Source organism: Cynoglossus semilaevis, chromosome 13 (genome assembly GCF_000523025.1).
Source record: "Cynoglossus semilaevis isolate Cse_v1.0 chromosome 13, Cse_v1.0, whole genome shotgun sequence".
In the NCBI taxonomy this organism is placed as follows: domain Eukaryota; kingdom Metazoa; phylum Chordata; class Actinopteri; order Pleuronectiformes; family Cynoglossidae; genus Cynoglossus; species Cynoglossus semilaevis.
Genome location: NC_024319.1, coordinates 15547367 through 15562942, shown reverse-complemented (window position 1 = coordinate 15562942; position 15576 = coordinate 15547367). Strand labels below are relative to the sequence as shown.

The 15576-nt window shown below is 40.8% G+C and overlaps 2 protein-coding genes across 2 annotated transcripts; both read left to right on the top strand.

Annotated features, from left to right (window-relative positions):
• The first annotated feature begins 292 nt into the window (after positions 1–292).
• Positions 293–3389, top strand: ggctb (gamma-glutamylcyclotransferase b). Its single transcript, XM_008323899.3, has 4 exons — positions 293–1081; positions 1510–1655; positions 1747–1879; positions 2904–3389. The coding sequence occupies exons 1-4, from the start codon at positions 851–853 to the stop codon at positions 3060–3062; spliced, it is 669 nt and encodes a 222-aa protein (XP_008322121.1). The 5' UTR covers positions 293–850; the 3' UTR covers positions 3063–3389.
• A 1887-nt stretch (positions 3390–5276) lies between these two features.
• slc6a20 (solute carrier family 6 member 20) lies at positions 5277–14963 on the top strand. Its single transcript, XM_008323853.3, is given in 11 exon segments — positions 5277–5671; positions 8309–8449; positions 8540–8631; positions 8966–9193; positions 9282–9392; positions 9528–9769; positions 11055–11217; positions 11434–11635; positions 12650–12809; positions 12894–13059; positions 14297–14963. Coding segments are annotated over 11 exon segments (1800 nt in total). The 5' UTR covers positions 5277–5547; the 3' UTR covers positions 14468–14963.
• The last annotated feature ends 613 nt before the right edge of the window (positions 14964–15576 follow it).

Here is a 15576-nt window from a genome sequence, read left to right as displayed (position 1 = left end):
GCTTCGCAGCCAAGCGAAAGGCTGAGAATGAGAATGATTAATGAGAACAAAATACTTATTTTGTAAATATTCATGATAGATATATTAAAAAATAAGTCACTGATTTTGATACTGTTTAGGTCAGCAGAGATATTCTTTGACAGTTAAAACCACTGATTTTTGTGGAATTTGTGCACTTGTATGCAATTAAAACCACAATGCCCCGATTATAAAATGCCCAGTTTCAAAAAGAGATATTAACATGCAGATTGCACAGAGAATACTTTGCACATTTGTATATTTCACGGGGTCACCTGGAGTATTGGTGGTAGTGTTTATTACCTTGCTGTGTTTGAGTGTTGAGAAAGTGCAATTTAAAACCATGTATGTGGTTTAGTTTTTGCACGTAGTGACAGCTAATCATGTAATACTTATCCTAGGTGAGGCAGGTTTTATCTGGGGGTAGGGTCTGGGGCGGTCTTTCTCTGTCACCACACTTCTGTCACATTCAAGTGATTGATTTGTTCAGTTTTTCTCTCCTAAATGGACTCTGAACATACGAGCACTAAATGTCAAAAACTGCCCTTTAAGGTTAGACATTAACTAGTTGTTGTGCGGTTTTTGGTTGTTCTAGTTCAGTGGTCTGACTGAGCGCAAGTGAGAGCATCAGAAAAGCTCAATTGTGCACGTGTAACATGAGGCCTAACGAGTATTGTGTGTGTGTGAATGGTTCTCAGTGACAGTATGAGAGGATTAGTATGAGAATAGTGTGTGTGTGTGTGTGTGTGTGTGTGTGTGTGTGAGTGCTGGAAGGCCAGTTCTTCATTATTACCGTCACTCTCCAGCTCCATCCTCTCTCCTCTCAGGCCTGATGCTCCTCCACACACTCTGCTGTGACTCAGCTTGTCTCCTGACCTCCATCCTCGCTGCCTTCCTCTTGTTGTTCCTTCTCGACCTGCCCTACTTTCACCTCCCTTCTGTCAGAGACAGCATGGACGACAACCAAACATTCATGTACTTTGCATATGGCAGCAACCTGCTGAAGGAACGACTGCAGTTGAAGAACCCCTCTGCCTTGATGTACTCTGTGGCCCGGCTCCAGGTAAAAAGTTGATCAATATGCTATATTGTAGGTCTCACTTCTGTCAATAATATACTTCTAATACATGTCTAATGTATTACTTGTGTTTACATTTACCTGTAAAAATGTCCATACAGGAGACCTGTACTCTTTAGCATGTACATCATCTCCACTTTAAAGTTACTTTTTATTTTTACACCATGTTTTGATTAAATCACATGGTGTGGTCAAATATCCCTGATCATTGTCTATATATAGAAAATGGTGTCCTCTGTACTTACTGTATCCTTGTAACAATTGAAATCTTTTTAGTGGTTCTCTGAGGCTCCGCCTCCCAGGATTTTGCCAGGTCTTTGTTCATAAAATGTAATGTCAATTTTTACATTAAATTACATTTATGCCACTAATCTAGTGAAGTTGGAATGTGATGGTATATGCCTGTCCTTTAGAACTATAAATTAGCATTTGGGAACCACAAAGGCATCGCCAATAGCCGTTGGCATGGAGGTGTCGCCACCATTGAGCCCAGCCCAGGCGATGAGGTGTGGGGTGTGGTGTGGAAGATGAACTTGTCTGATCTGGAATCTCTGGACAGGTAAAAGTTTAAATTTAAGTACGGTTATCATTCCAGTTAATCTTTTCCCGTTGAAACTGATATTGTCATGTGTGGGTTTACCCGTGCACAGACAAGAGAACGTCAGGTTAGGTACCTACAGTCCTGTGGAGCTGTCAGTGAAGACAGACGGCCAGGTGATTGGCTGTCGAAGCTACATCATGAACAGCTGTGTGTACGCTCCACCGTCACCACAGTACCTGCAGGTGAGATGGGCTTCATTACATGTTTGACACTTTCTTCAACGTCTTAGTTTAATGCTACATTTAACATAGTGTGGTCAATTATGAGGCAGTTTTTCCGGACACAGTACAAATGCACAAAGATTGGTAGAATAAATGGACTGAAATAAAGTATTTGTATAAGTACGGACTCCTGGGGTTGTTACATAAGTCTAATGGGTCGTAGGATGATTTATGGGTGAATAAAGATGAAGAAAAAAAAACGTGTCAGACACCTTTGTCACCCATACCAAGATTGTCACTCACTGATTTTCTGCATGGACTTTGGTGCTAGAAATTAAAAAAAATATATTAGCGGGACAGATAAACCAGATCTAGAGTTTAAAGCTGAGACTAAATATAATTGATTTCAATCTTTTTTCTCACTGTGTGTTCTTCTCATCTTATGCTACAGTACTCAGCACCCTCATGATAATGTGTCAGTGGGTCAGTCTGTTGCATAACACTGCAACAGCAGACATCGCCGTTGTAAATTTCCTTTTCCGTGCTGTCAGTCTCTGTAGAACTGACACGTCATCCCTGCAATAAAACAGCCAGGTGAAATAGACACAACACAGGCCACCTGGAAATGAGAAAAAAAATCTACATTTAAACTGATGAGAACAAAATAGCTGAAGATCTGCTGTTTGGCAGGTTTGTACCAAATACATTAAAGAATACAGGGGTCTCGTACAATTACAGTTTGTGGATATGGACATAAAAACATTAAAATAGGAATCAGTTTTGAACTCACAACACTCACACTCATAACTCTACTTTGTCCTCAGTGCCAGATTGTTCTTTCCCACATATGAAAGCTCCAAACACGCCTGTCAAGAGGGACACTGTTTTGTTATCACTGCTTTTGTCTGTCACATTTTTTGCCTGTGTTGTTGTCCGGCCTCGTGTGTGTACATAGTAGGTGTTACGTTTTCACAAATTCACTGTGGACACACAAGAAGAGAAGAACACTCATCTCAGCCAAACACTTTATCACCAAATACTGCAGGTGATCCTGATGGGAGCTGAGCAGAATGGGTTACCAAAGGACTACCAAGAGAAGCTGAGGGCAATCGAGACCAACATGTACGAGGGTAAACTGCCTGTCATGGATGAGCTGGAGAATGCCAGAAGAAAAGCCAAAGAGAGAGATGAGAAGCAATTCTGATGCTTGAATCTGCAACGCATTTCACAAGACAAAGTAAAAGTCTAATATTTAAGCTTCGAATCATTGAATTATTCTAATTGCTCTGTTATAAACTGTTCTATATCTTTGATAAAATATTAGCGCAAAAGCAAGAAAATGGAAATCTACTTATGGCTCAAAGGATGCTATCTTGCCATCATACCTATGATAGCTCCACTTACATCATATGGTGCAGTTGCACAGTTGGACTTTTTAGACTTTTGAATTGGCTTCAATCCAAACCAGCCTCTTACAGGGCAAGACTGAAAATGCAGACTAGGAAACTGTCTATACCAGGGTCCAGCAGCAAAGGAGCACAAAAATGAATAATAATTTTATTTGTTTTCAGCATGTTTCTACAGCACTTGTGTCTAATTCATGTCTAAAACATGGATGTTTCTACAGCACTTGTGTCTAATTCTCAATCTTGTCATGCTATATGACTTAGCTGATAATTATCTTGAATGGTTAATGGTAATAAGGAAGCTGAAGACATACTGTGCCATACCATGACAGAAAACATTTCATTTCTAACTCACATATACAAATAAGTAACTCTTCACCCTATCTGGTAAAGACCCTGGCCAATGATTATTTAGAGACCCTATATAATTTGTTTTCCATTGATTGGTAGAACCTTGGTGTGAGTGAGACAGAACAACAGAAGGCGTATAAAAAAAAGTGTAAGGAAAGTCTGGAAGATTTGGTGCTGAATTCTGCTGTGAGCCAGATCCAGCTGTCCTCCTCCTGCATGTGTGAAAGATGCTTTTCTGGGTTATGGAAACAAAGCAGATCAATGGTCTCCCTGAGTGTTGTAACCTTTGGGAAGTTTGGTGTCTGTTGACCAAACAAGTTCTACCCGCTCCCCACTGAGAGTAGTGCGTCCTTCTCCAACATGTCCGCCTCAATTCAGACATTTTTTGTCCAGATCCTTTACTCACCCAAGCAGAGCTGTGACAAAATCCCAAACGATACAGCAGCAGAGACGGAGGAATGATCGAGCACCACAGGTTATTTTCTGTGGTTCTTCAGCTACAAACCGTGACAGAGCTCGATATTGACTGAACGCTGGAGACACAGTCTACCACATCGACTTTGACGCAGTCTAATGTGTTCATTTCTACATTTCTATTTAGTTCGATATTTATTTATCTAGATCCTGATAAACAAGCTCTCCCATTTTAGGGCTCAACAAGTGTTAAGTGGGACACAGCAAGTGTCTACACATGGACTGTTGCACAAGCAGCTGCATCACCATCTGCGACCTCGAGGCCCTGGAGACCAGGCCGCTCTTTTTATTTATTTATTTATTTTTCACTTTTGATTATCATGTACTTAAAGAGTATTGTAAAGAGTAAGAGCGCATGCCTCAAATTCCAATATAAGCCTCCTAATCAAATGTTCCTTTACATTACTGCAGATGAGCAATGCCATGGTCACTAATGCATCACTATGATTTTGAAGATGCTGAATCAAACATTTAAGGCTCTCTTAGCCTCCTAGGTCCATGTAAATATAACTGTTATCTGTTTATGTTGCTACAGTCTGAAATGATGCTTTGAATAGTTAGCCAAAACATTAATCAAATGATAGCAAAGCAGCTGAAATCAAAGTGAAGCTTTTTTAAAATGTCCTTTATTAAATTTCATCTAAAGCCTAAAAAACCATGAAAACACCACACGTTTTAGACAACACAGTTGACTGTTGGGTTAACGGGCCTGTACAATTAAACATTTACAGGTGTTATCTCCAACACTCCACCCTCCCCAGTAGTTAGTTTGACTGACAGCAACCTCAGTGTCGCCATGTGCTTCTTGTTTGCAGTGGAATATTTCCTCTACCTAACCTTACACAGACTCCACTTACATAATTCACCTGCTACTGTAACTGAACTCGTAGCAAAAGCGAACCTGTGGGTTCATGCGCTGTGGTGACTGTGCAGCAAACCACAGATGTCACCGATATGATAACAGTCGATTGACAAAAACTGCAGTCAAATCAAGGTTCCTTTAACTTTCACTTTTTTGCCACGTGCAGCTCTTTGACGTATCACACAAAATATACTTACAAATAATAATAACAACAACAATAATAATAAACAAATATTTGGAATGACTCATCAATTATAATTTTTAATGCGACTGACCTTTCTGTGTGTGTGTGTGTGTGTGTGTGAGCCTTTACAATACATTCCCGCCTGTGACAGTAAAGTGCAGTGACGCATCATGACTGTGATCTCGGTCCTGGCTGCAGAACTGACATGGTGTTAATCAATAACAGGAAAAAGAGTCAAATTGAAAACGAACCGTCCTCCAGACCCTCTGCTGGGGCTGCAGAGATTATAATGGCGCGCGCGCACACACACACACACACACACACACCTCTCCACTGTGCGCGTCTCTGCTGCTCCTCCGCCGACTCTTGATCACTGATCTGCAGACGCCAGTACCGGGACCAGGGCGCAGACATGGAGAAGGATTCCAGACCTAAGTGGGACAACCCCACGCAGTTTCTACTGGCCTGTGTTTCTTACGCAATAGGACTGGGAAACGTGTGGAGGTTTCCATACCTGTGCCAGATGCACGGCGGAGGTAAGAGGCCGAGTCTTCATGTCAAACAAAGAGGCAGCGTGGCTGTGTGGATGCAGTGGAGCACAGCGGGACAGTCCCATTCTAATGAATCAGTCAACTGAATGGACAGGTGTCGTGTTTGTTATACGTCTGTTTGACAATAAAGGCGTCCGTGGAGCCTAATAACACACATCTGTTGCACCGTGATTTTCATCATTAAACCGGGCTCACACACCTGCTTTGGTGGACTCGTTGGTTCGTCGTGATTTGGAAAAGGCATCAATTCAAAACTTACTAAAACGTACTGGGAAAAAACCATTATAATTAATAGTTTCACTCGGTAGACGTTAAGAATGTTCTATGTGTGAATTCAAAACAGTTGTCGTTTATTTAATAATAATAATATTTCAAGTTCACCAGTTGTTTTTAAGTCAAAATGAATATATATATTTTATATACTACAAGGAGATCAACGTTTGATTATTCGTTTATTATTTTCAATGGCTAATATATATTATATTAATCTGAGAAGTCGACTTTATAAAGGTTTTCTATAATCAAAGGTCATATTAAATATTTAAAATACAATTTTTCAAATGTAAATTGTAAACAATTTCCTTTTTCAAAAGTAATTTGGATCGTTCATTTTTGGATATTTCTATCTGACCTTTAACTCGATCATTTGTTACTGTAAACAAAAGAATATCCATTCTTAATTTTTTATTTAAACTCCTGACCTGCATAGACAGAGTTCAAAAGCAGTTCATTCAAAAATGCTGGGTGTCGATTCACTGCTTGAAGTAGAACATAAAAAAACCCTAAATTATATCTGTTTATTGCAGCAATAAGCTCCTCAGGTGGAGGGACACGGGAAATGAATGTCAAAGTTTAAAACACAACTTAACTACGGGTTTAAAAATATACAAAAGAAAAGACAAAAGAATGTTCTAGAACATCATTAAAATATGTTCACAGAGTCAAAGAATGCTAAGTGCTTGGTTTAAGACTATTTTGTAGTCTTTGTGTCTTTTGATGATTTTCTATTATTTGTCTGCACTCCTGTCATTTACTCCTGTTAGTCTACTTGTTTTAATCACTTTATTTCTGGTCAGGATAAGAATTCTCAGAGTAATGGCTGGAATTTTACTGAGTCATGAATGAATGAATGAGTTTTTTTCAGTAGCCTGAGTCGGGGCGATTGAACCTGGGTTGATTTCCACACCGGTCCTTATCAAGTGACTCTTGACTTGCTATGAAGTTGAAACGGTTCATAAACCGAGTTAAGATATTTAGGTTCTAGAATTAGCCTTTGGATTAGCATTTGACCTTCTCTTCAATAACAACACACCCCTCACTTTGGGAACCACTGTTTTGAAGTGACTTCAGTATTGGTCCCATCTAGAATGAACTATATATGAGGATCTAAACAGAAGTACAGAACTCAGGCTGTGTTTTAACCTCTGTTCATAAACGTACCAAGAGTGGAAGTCAAAAAGGTGCAAAAACAGGTGAAACTCAAGGAATAACCTCAGCACAGTGCAAGTAATACTAGATAAGCATAATCATCACGGAAATGTCGGCACCGGAAAATGAAGATGATTACCTGCACTTTATCTTCTTATTACTATGCAGTCAGAATATGAGATGACACTTTTGTCCTGTGAAAAAGCAAATCAGTACATGATCACATGAATGTTTATTTAGTTTGACCATTGATCCCAGTTCATTACAGTAGCCATGTTTCTCTCCTGTTTGCCCAACAAACGCGCATTGTAAGTGTACAAGTAGATTAAAAGATTTGCTTCCACTCAGCTCGATTGTAAAATGTGCATTGTGTGCGCAAAAACACAAAACACAAAGGCTCTTCTGTGAGTGAGGACAAAGTTTATGGACTTTTTAAATTGTTGCCAGGATCAGAGATTGACTGAATGATTTTATTGGTGCAGTACACAGATCTATATGAGCTATAAGCAAATCTACTCTTTTAATTGGCCGGGAAGTGACACTTCCAAGCAGCACGACTAAGAAGCCCTAACAACCTGCACCTTAAGTGTATTTTAAAAAGGTACATCTGAATGAAACTGCAGTTTCATTATGTGTCTATATATTCATCTATCATATTCATCTATCTGTCGGTCTGTCTGTCTGTCTGACTGTCTGTCTGTCTGTCCGTCTGCCTGTCCGTCTATCTGTCTGTCTGTCCGTCTGTCCGTCCGTCTGTCTGTCTGTCTGACTGTCTGTCTGTCTGTCCGTCTGTCCGTCTGTCCGTCTGTCCGTCTGCCTGTCCGTCTATCTGTCTGTCTGTCCGTCTGCCTGTCCGTCTATCTGTCTATCTGCCTGTCTGTCTATCTGTCTGCCTGTCTGTCTATCTGTCTGTGTGTCTGTCTGTCTATCTATCTTTCTGTCTGTCTGTCTATCTGCCTGTCTGTCTATCTGTCTATCTGCCTGTCTGTCTATCTGTCTCTCTGTCTGTCTATCTGTCTCTCTGTCTGTCTATCTGTCTGCCTGTCTGTCTATCTGTCTCTCTGTCTGTCTGTCTATGTGTGTATCTATCTATCTATCTGTCTTACTTGTATATCTTGTATATCTAACCGTCTGCAGGGCTGTGCTGTGGTTCGTGTTTACAAACTCTCTCTTCAACTCTCTCTCCATCATCAGGCGGATTCCTGATTCCGTATCTTCTAATGCTGTTCCTGGAGGGTTTGCCCTTGTTCTGCCTGGAGCTTGGCATTGGTCAGAAGATGCGACAGGGCAGTGTCGGCACATTTTCTTCCATCAATCCTTATCTAGGGGGAGTGGGTGAGGACCCAGTCATTTATAGAACTGAGTTGGATAAATGATGAATTACTATTTATAACTTTTTTTTAAAAAAAACATTATTTGTTTCAGGTCTGGCTAGTGTTATGACATCACTGTATCTTTGTCTCTACTACAACATCATCAATGCATGGAGTTTCTGGTACCTCTTTAATTCATTTCAAGTAAGCTGGGTTTTTTGTAAGTACATGCATACACAGTTATGGGTGAGGGCTGTAGCTAACTGCTGTACAGTGATGATGCTTCATTCTTGAGACTGTAAGAGGCCAAGTCATAGAGAGGTGTGGCTTCAAAAGAATTTATATAAACATCAAATTCCGATTATTAAACACAGCACCACCTGGTGTTACAAACTAAAGACAACATGATTACATTACAATCAACCCTTGCAAGAAGTCTTTGTTCACAGGGTCAACAGATTAGTAGAAAATCACATTTAGACAATAACAACAAGTACAGTAACAGACTTATACTGCTCTGTTTTCCTGTTCTTTCCAGTCAGTCCTTCCCTGGGCTGAGTGTCCAATTAATACCAACAGGACCGGACCTGTAGAAGAGTGTGAGCGTTCGTCACCCACCCAGTACTTCTTCTTCAGGGAGACGCTTGACATCTCTTCCTCCATTGAAGTTAACGGAGGAGTTCACACTGGCCAGGCGTTGTGTCTCCTGCTAGCCTGGGTGATTACTTACCTGTTTGTTGTAAAAGGAGTAAAGTCCACAGGGAAGGTAAGAGACAATACAACCAGAAGATGAGACAGCAAGGTTTTCACTTTGTGGGGCTGAACTGAACTGAACTGTGTGTCCTGACCTCTAGGTGGTGTACTTCACAGCCACTTTCCCATATTTTGTTCTGGTCATTTACCTGATCCGTGGTGTGACTCTTCACGGTGCTGCCAACGGCATCAAATACATGTTTACACCAAAGGTAAGGTTCTTAAAAAAATAAAATCATAATCATGATTATGATTCCTCATGATCTCTGCCATTAGTCTCCACATTTTATGGTACTACTTATTGTACTTCTCTCTTTGTCTGCATCTGTACACGTGTCTGCTTTTAGCTGGAACAACTGGCCAATCCTACTACATGGATCAATGCTGCCACTCAGATCTTTTTCTCTCTGGGTTTGGGTTTTGGGTCACTTATAGCGTTTGCCAGCTACAATGAGTACAACAACAACTTTGAGCGCCAGGCCATCGCTGTTTCCCTCATCAACAGTGGGACGTCCATCTTTGCCAGCATCGTCACCTTCGCCATCTATGGGTTTAAGGCCACCTTCAACTATGACTAAAGTCTGGAGAGGTGTGTGTGTGTGTGTGTGTGAATGATATTCCAGATATCATAGTCTCTGTGAATGAAGTAGTCAAGTAGTGGAACTGCAAGTTCAGACAGGGCTTAGGAAATTCTTCCACGGTTGAACGATTAAAAAATGGATGAAAATCCAACATAATTCTCACATGAGTTACAGAAGAAGTCACAGTAGTTGATAGTCAGAGTGTATGTTTGGTTTAAATAGGCTCTACGTCAGATTGTGAGTCACACAGAACCTGAAGTTTGATCTGAGTCTGATTTGGGTCCAAAGGGTATTAAGTCAGAGTCATAAAAGAAGAGCAAGTTAAATCCCTGCGGTTTGAAGTCAGAATCCAAACCACTGGGGAAAACGTTGCAGTGAGCCTGGATGGAGTGCTTTGAGTTCTTCAAGTCGGAGTCTGACTAGAAGAAGAGGTTTGTTGCAAAAGCTGAGTGAAGTCTTTAAAGTTTCAACTGAAAGCTGCTACTGCTGGTATCATAATCAGGATCTTCAGACAATAACTGAGATAAAGGCTTCCAGTCCTCATAGAACCTAAAATACTAAAAAAAACAACAACACTTTAACAGTGAACTCTACCTGTCACACCAGATGGGGCCATACAGTTGTAATAAAACCAGGTTGTAAACCCACACACAAGTACACACATTAAAGTTGACATGTATGAAGTGTGTGCACTCTTAGTGTGTTTTAGTGTCTACTGAAGCCTGTGTTTCTAATCTGAAAAGTTATGGGCCATAAAAGAAACTAAAGGGCAGCTGCAAGGAGTGGCAGCAGAGAAGGGCAACAACAGTTCAGCATTTATCAGTTTCCCTCAGACACAGACTGGTCAGGTGAAGACTTATTGTATGTGCAAACCTCACACTATGAGTTGTCGTCAGGCTTAACCCTGGCCACTGTGCAGGTCAGGTTAGGTTGTCTAACGATCCGTCTGTGAATGATTTGGAGTTGTGTTTTTCCTGAGTGGTGAGAAAATACTGCAGTAATACTCCACTTTGGTTAGGGGTTTCCAAAAAAGCCCACTTCAAAAACAAACAGTAGAATACACTGCCCCAAATATTTTCTACAGTCAGCAGCAGATCACACAGTTTCACTCCTGGGAATGTGCTGCTGAAAAAACAGTGACTTTGAACACAAAGAGAATGTTGCCTTATTAGTGTCAAATGTTTCGCTAAGATACAAACAGACCCTGTGGTCAGGGAGTATCATCGTGAAGAATCCAGGTGTGGCTCAAGCTACTGATTTTGTTTTAATACCTCTGTCCTGACTCTTTTCCAGCACTCGCTTACTGCTGCTGAACACCTTTGACATAGCAGAGGACAACATCACCCTGGACACAGCCTTGGACTGGGTCAGAGAACTCAACATGACCTACCCGGAGAAGTTTGCTGAAATAGCCGATCAACTCCAAACATGTGACCTGGAGAAAGAACTTGACACTGTGAGTCCAACATTATCTCTGCTATTCACCACAACAGTAATGTAGACTCATGTTGGATGTCCAATATTAATTGTCCAAACACTTCATTTCCGATTCTGATATCAACCGATACTGATGAATATTCAGTGTACACCTTAAGGAGGAGCGACAACAAACTATAACTTTGACTGTAACTACACTTTAGGAGCAGGATTTCAGTGTGTTTTCCTGTCACAGGCGGTGGAGGGAACAGGACTGGCCTTCATCGTCTACAGTGAGGCCATCACAAACATGCCTTTGTCCCAGCTGTGGTCAGTGCTGTATTTCTTCATGCTGCTGATGCTGGGGATGGGCAGCATGCTGGGCAACATCACCGGGGTCATCACCCCACTCAGAGACTTCAAGTTCTTTTCCAAAATGAGCAACGAGCTGCTGAACGGTAAGACGTAGGTCTGCGCTGGGTTTTTTTTTTTTACAGCCAAGGCTGATATACATACAAAGAAGAGGAAATAAATGGAATAAAATATAGATTTTATTTTGCAGACGGAAGGCTATGTCCATGTCAAATGAACTGAGTTAAATGAGATCGTCGTCTTTTTTTTACAAGCAATGTTTTCAAGTGTGAGAAATGGATGTGGTGCCTACTGTAACAATTGTTATACTTTACTTTTTTTAGCTGACAATGCATTCAAATATTTTGTTTTAAAAAAGGCCTAATCTTTGTGGCTTGGAATTGTATTTTGATCACATCAGTCAGTGTTAAACATTTCTGTCTGATCAACTGTGGTCTTTCCTGAACAAAAGAGTTTTTTGTTTCCTCTCATTGCTCTAACAGAGGGAAGGCCCACTGATTAAAGTGAGAGACAATTAATTGGAATTTATTTCCGTCACTCACTGAACTGTGTAAGCTTGTGAATGTAACCGTCGTTTCAGGAGCAGTGTTCAAACAGCAGGGTTCCCTGCTGGGAACATTCGTTTCCATGGTGTCATTCAGACAGGCTTCAGGAACACAGAGGCTTTAGGAAGTTCTGGGGAGTGGAAGGGAGCGAGGAGCTGTGAGGGAATAAAAACATCACTACAACAAACACTCAGAGTTACAGCACTTCCTATATTTAACTTCACCTTTATCACCCAAACAGTACTGAATAGTGTTATCGAGTGCATGCAAATGAACAACATTTTTTCAAAGATGTTTATTGGAAAAATAAAATCCTGCCCCAAACTGTTCGGCTCTGATCGGATTATTTAAAATCCGATCAGAGCCGAACAGTTTGTGGCAGGATTTCAGCAAAACATTTTTTCATTAATCAACTTAAATTCACACAGTGATTAAGAATCACTAAAATATGTGGTTGATTAACAATAAAAACTGTAGCATCCAACAGTCATCCAAACCAATGCCGATGTGAATGTAAGAATGAAGCAGTTATTGAGCTGTGCGACCTTTCTGTAGGTATTGTGTGTTTGTTCTGCTTCCTGCTGGGCCTGGGCTTCTCCACCCCTTCAGGAAACTACTGGTTCACCATGTTCAATGACTACGGAGCCTCCTTCTCCCTGCTCTTCATCGTTTTCTTCGAGAGCATAGCCATTGTTTATATCTATGGAATGAAAAGGTTGGTGTGTTCAGTGCCCACAACACTCAGCCCCACATCTCCACATCTCCACATCTTTAAACTAATGATTTAAAACCATTGCAGGTTTGAGAAGGACATGGAAGACATGGTGGGACACCGACCCAACTGGTACTGGAAGATCATGTGGAAGGTGGTCAGTCCCCTCCTCCTCCTTGTCGTGATTACCTTCTACATCGTTGGCTACATTCAAGGAGGCACGCCCACCTACCATGCATGGAAGAAAGAGCTGGTGAGCTTCTGGGGTTTACACTCTGATGCTTTTAGCCATAGTCCACAAAGTCATACATCTAGCATTTCTCACAAACCTTCCTTTTGTCCTCTCACACTTTTCTGTGCCATTACACTTCTGTCCAGTGCCTAGATCAGGGGTGGGGAAACTTTTTGGCTCAAAATAAGGTTAAAAAATTGGACTAAATGTATAAGGATAAACCTAAACTTTCAGAAACAGAAGGATTGACATCAGTCAGTTACTGTTTTTTAGAAAGCCCATTGAGCCATGTCTGGTCCACGCACCACCATTTGAGTATTTATACTGATTCCCATTGACCTACTTGACAAATCACGTCTCTAACATTCCCCCCAGACTTGTTTTATGTCAGTAAACTTTCAGGATATGTTTTTAGAGCCAAGTATTTGTCCGACTTTAAAGTATATTTTGGCCACAACAACACTTTAGTCTATGGTGTCCTTATCTAACGGTGTTCATGCACTTTAGTCTATGGTGTCCTTATCTAATGGTGTTCAGAGACTAACTCAGGGGCTGCAGGTTTCCTCATTCATCCCGTAGCTTAGGCACAGACTGTGTGATGAAGTGGTTCCACACTTCCTGGAATCTCAGAAATTCACTTTTTGCAATCGTCAAAACAACTTAACGAGGCTGTAGAAAAGACTGTTAATTCTCAGACAGGAAACACTGTTACATTACTTTACAGTGGCACGAAGCCTACAGGGAGCAAAGAGCATTAGGTCAGTTACTTAACAGAAGTCTCCTCAAGTTATATAAAACTGTGGGGTAAACAAAGACAATACAATGTGCAATACATTCAGGAAGTATGTGGCACTGAGCACTTGAGGGATCTCAAGTCTAATCGGAGAAAAGTGTGGTTTGTAACCTGAAAACCAACATTAATTTATCTTCTACCTTCTTCTTCTGTCCTTAATGTTATACCACACCCCCTAAACATTATTGTGAACGTACTAGCAACACAATATGGACAGTTGGTATGTATCTAAAACAGTACACTCCTCTAAACAGGAGCTGCAGTGGTTTTATGTTCTTATGTGTGATACTGGGTACTACGCCAGTTGTTACTGTTCCTATCTTACAGCAGAAGTTCTGCTGAAATGTAAAAATCAACACTGCAATTTAGTCAGCATAATATTTTAATATTTAAACTTTTATTACCATTCAGAATAAAATGCAATGACAGCTAAAGCCAATGATGCAACTATACATTTCTCCTCAGGGTAAGACCGTGGTGACCGAATATCCCATCTTTGGTCAGGCCTTCATTGGACTGCTGTTGGCCTCGTCCATCAGCTGCCTTCCTATCATGGCACTGTATGTGTTCTGCAGAAAGAGGAGACATGGACGCCGGGACAAGAGGCAGCAGACTGTAATGTCAGTGTCTATGTAGTCGCCTAAACATGGCCTTAACTGAACCAACACATGCCTGGAGCTGCCCTCCAGCTCCAGGGAACAGTTTTTATTTCTTAAAAACAGGAGGGACAGTGGCATATGATGAACTGATCTGATTTTTTTTTTTATCAGAATAGTACATCTGTCCGAATCCACTACAACTGTTTAGTGTCTTTTATAAAATTAAAAAATAATCTCTCTAAAAAATGTTATTTTTAATTAACAGTTGCATTTTTAGACACCTTTTTACACTGAAAGAAATGTTTTTTCAACTTTTATAGCTGCTTTTTTTTATCCTTTTTCGTCTCTTACCGTCACTCCCTCTGTGAAGCACAGCGTCAGGTTACTACAGGTGTGTTGCTGAGCTGCTGTGCCAAATATGAATGTAAAACCGTGCTGTTAAACATGTAAACTATGTACATAGTGTAGATAGACAGTGTGTCATTCTCTGATTGAATTACTTTTTTTTAAATCAATAAACTATGTAACTTTTGCGTTGTGCGTCAGCAATCCGTAGTTGTTTTTTCAAACCAAACAAACCAAAAAGGCTGTGCACTGATGTTCACATGTGGGCGACAGCAGTAACGTGCGGTCAGGGGAGGCAGTGCCTCACCTGCCATCGTGATAAAAAAGAAACGAACACATAAAATAAATATTAATATTTTCCACCGATCTGTGTTAAAGATGCATTTTCAGTATGACTCTACACATTTTTGATATTTAATTAAGTAAAAATCGCCGGATTCGAGTGTTTCGCATTCAAATACAGAACAGAAATCCCGGATGAGGCAGCGACGAGCGGTGCTTCACATCCGACTGCGCGATCCAATCAAACTGGGTCACATGACGCAGGCCCGTTTCTGTTACAGCCAATGAAGTGCAGAAAAGTCAGCAGGGGAGACAAATATTACTCTGCCTCACCTCAAGGGTTCATACCTGAACTGAAGGTCGACGCCAAGCTAAAGCCAGTAGGAGGTGAAGAAGAAGGTTTTCTGTGCTCTTCCTGATCCGACTCATTATGGATTTTATTTCAAGACGGAAATGTTTCTTAAAACTGGACTTTTGGTCCACACAGAACATAAGTGATGGAAGACCAACGCCGGAGCT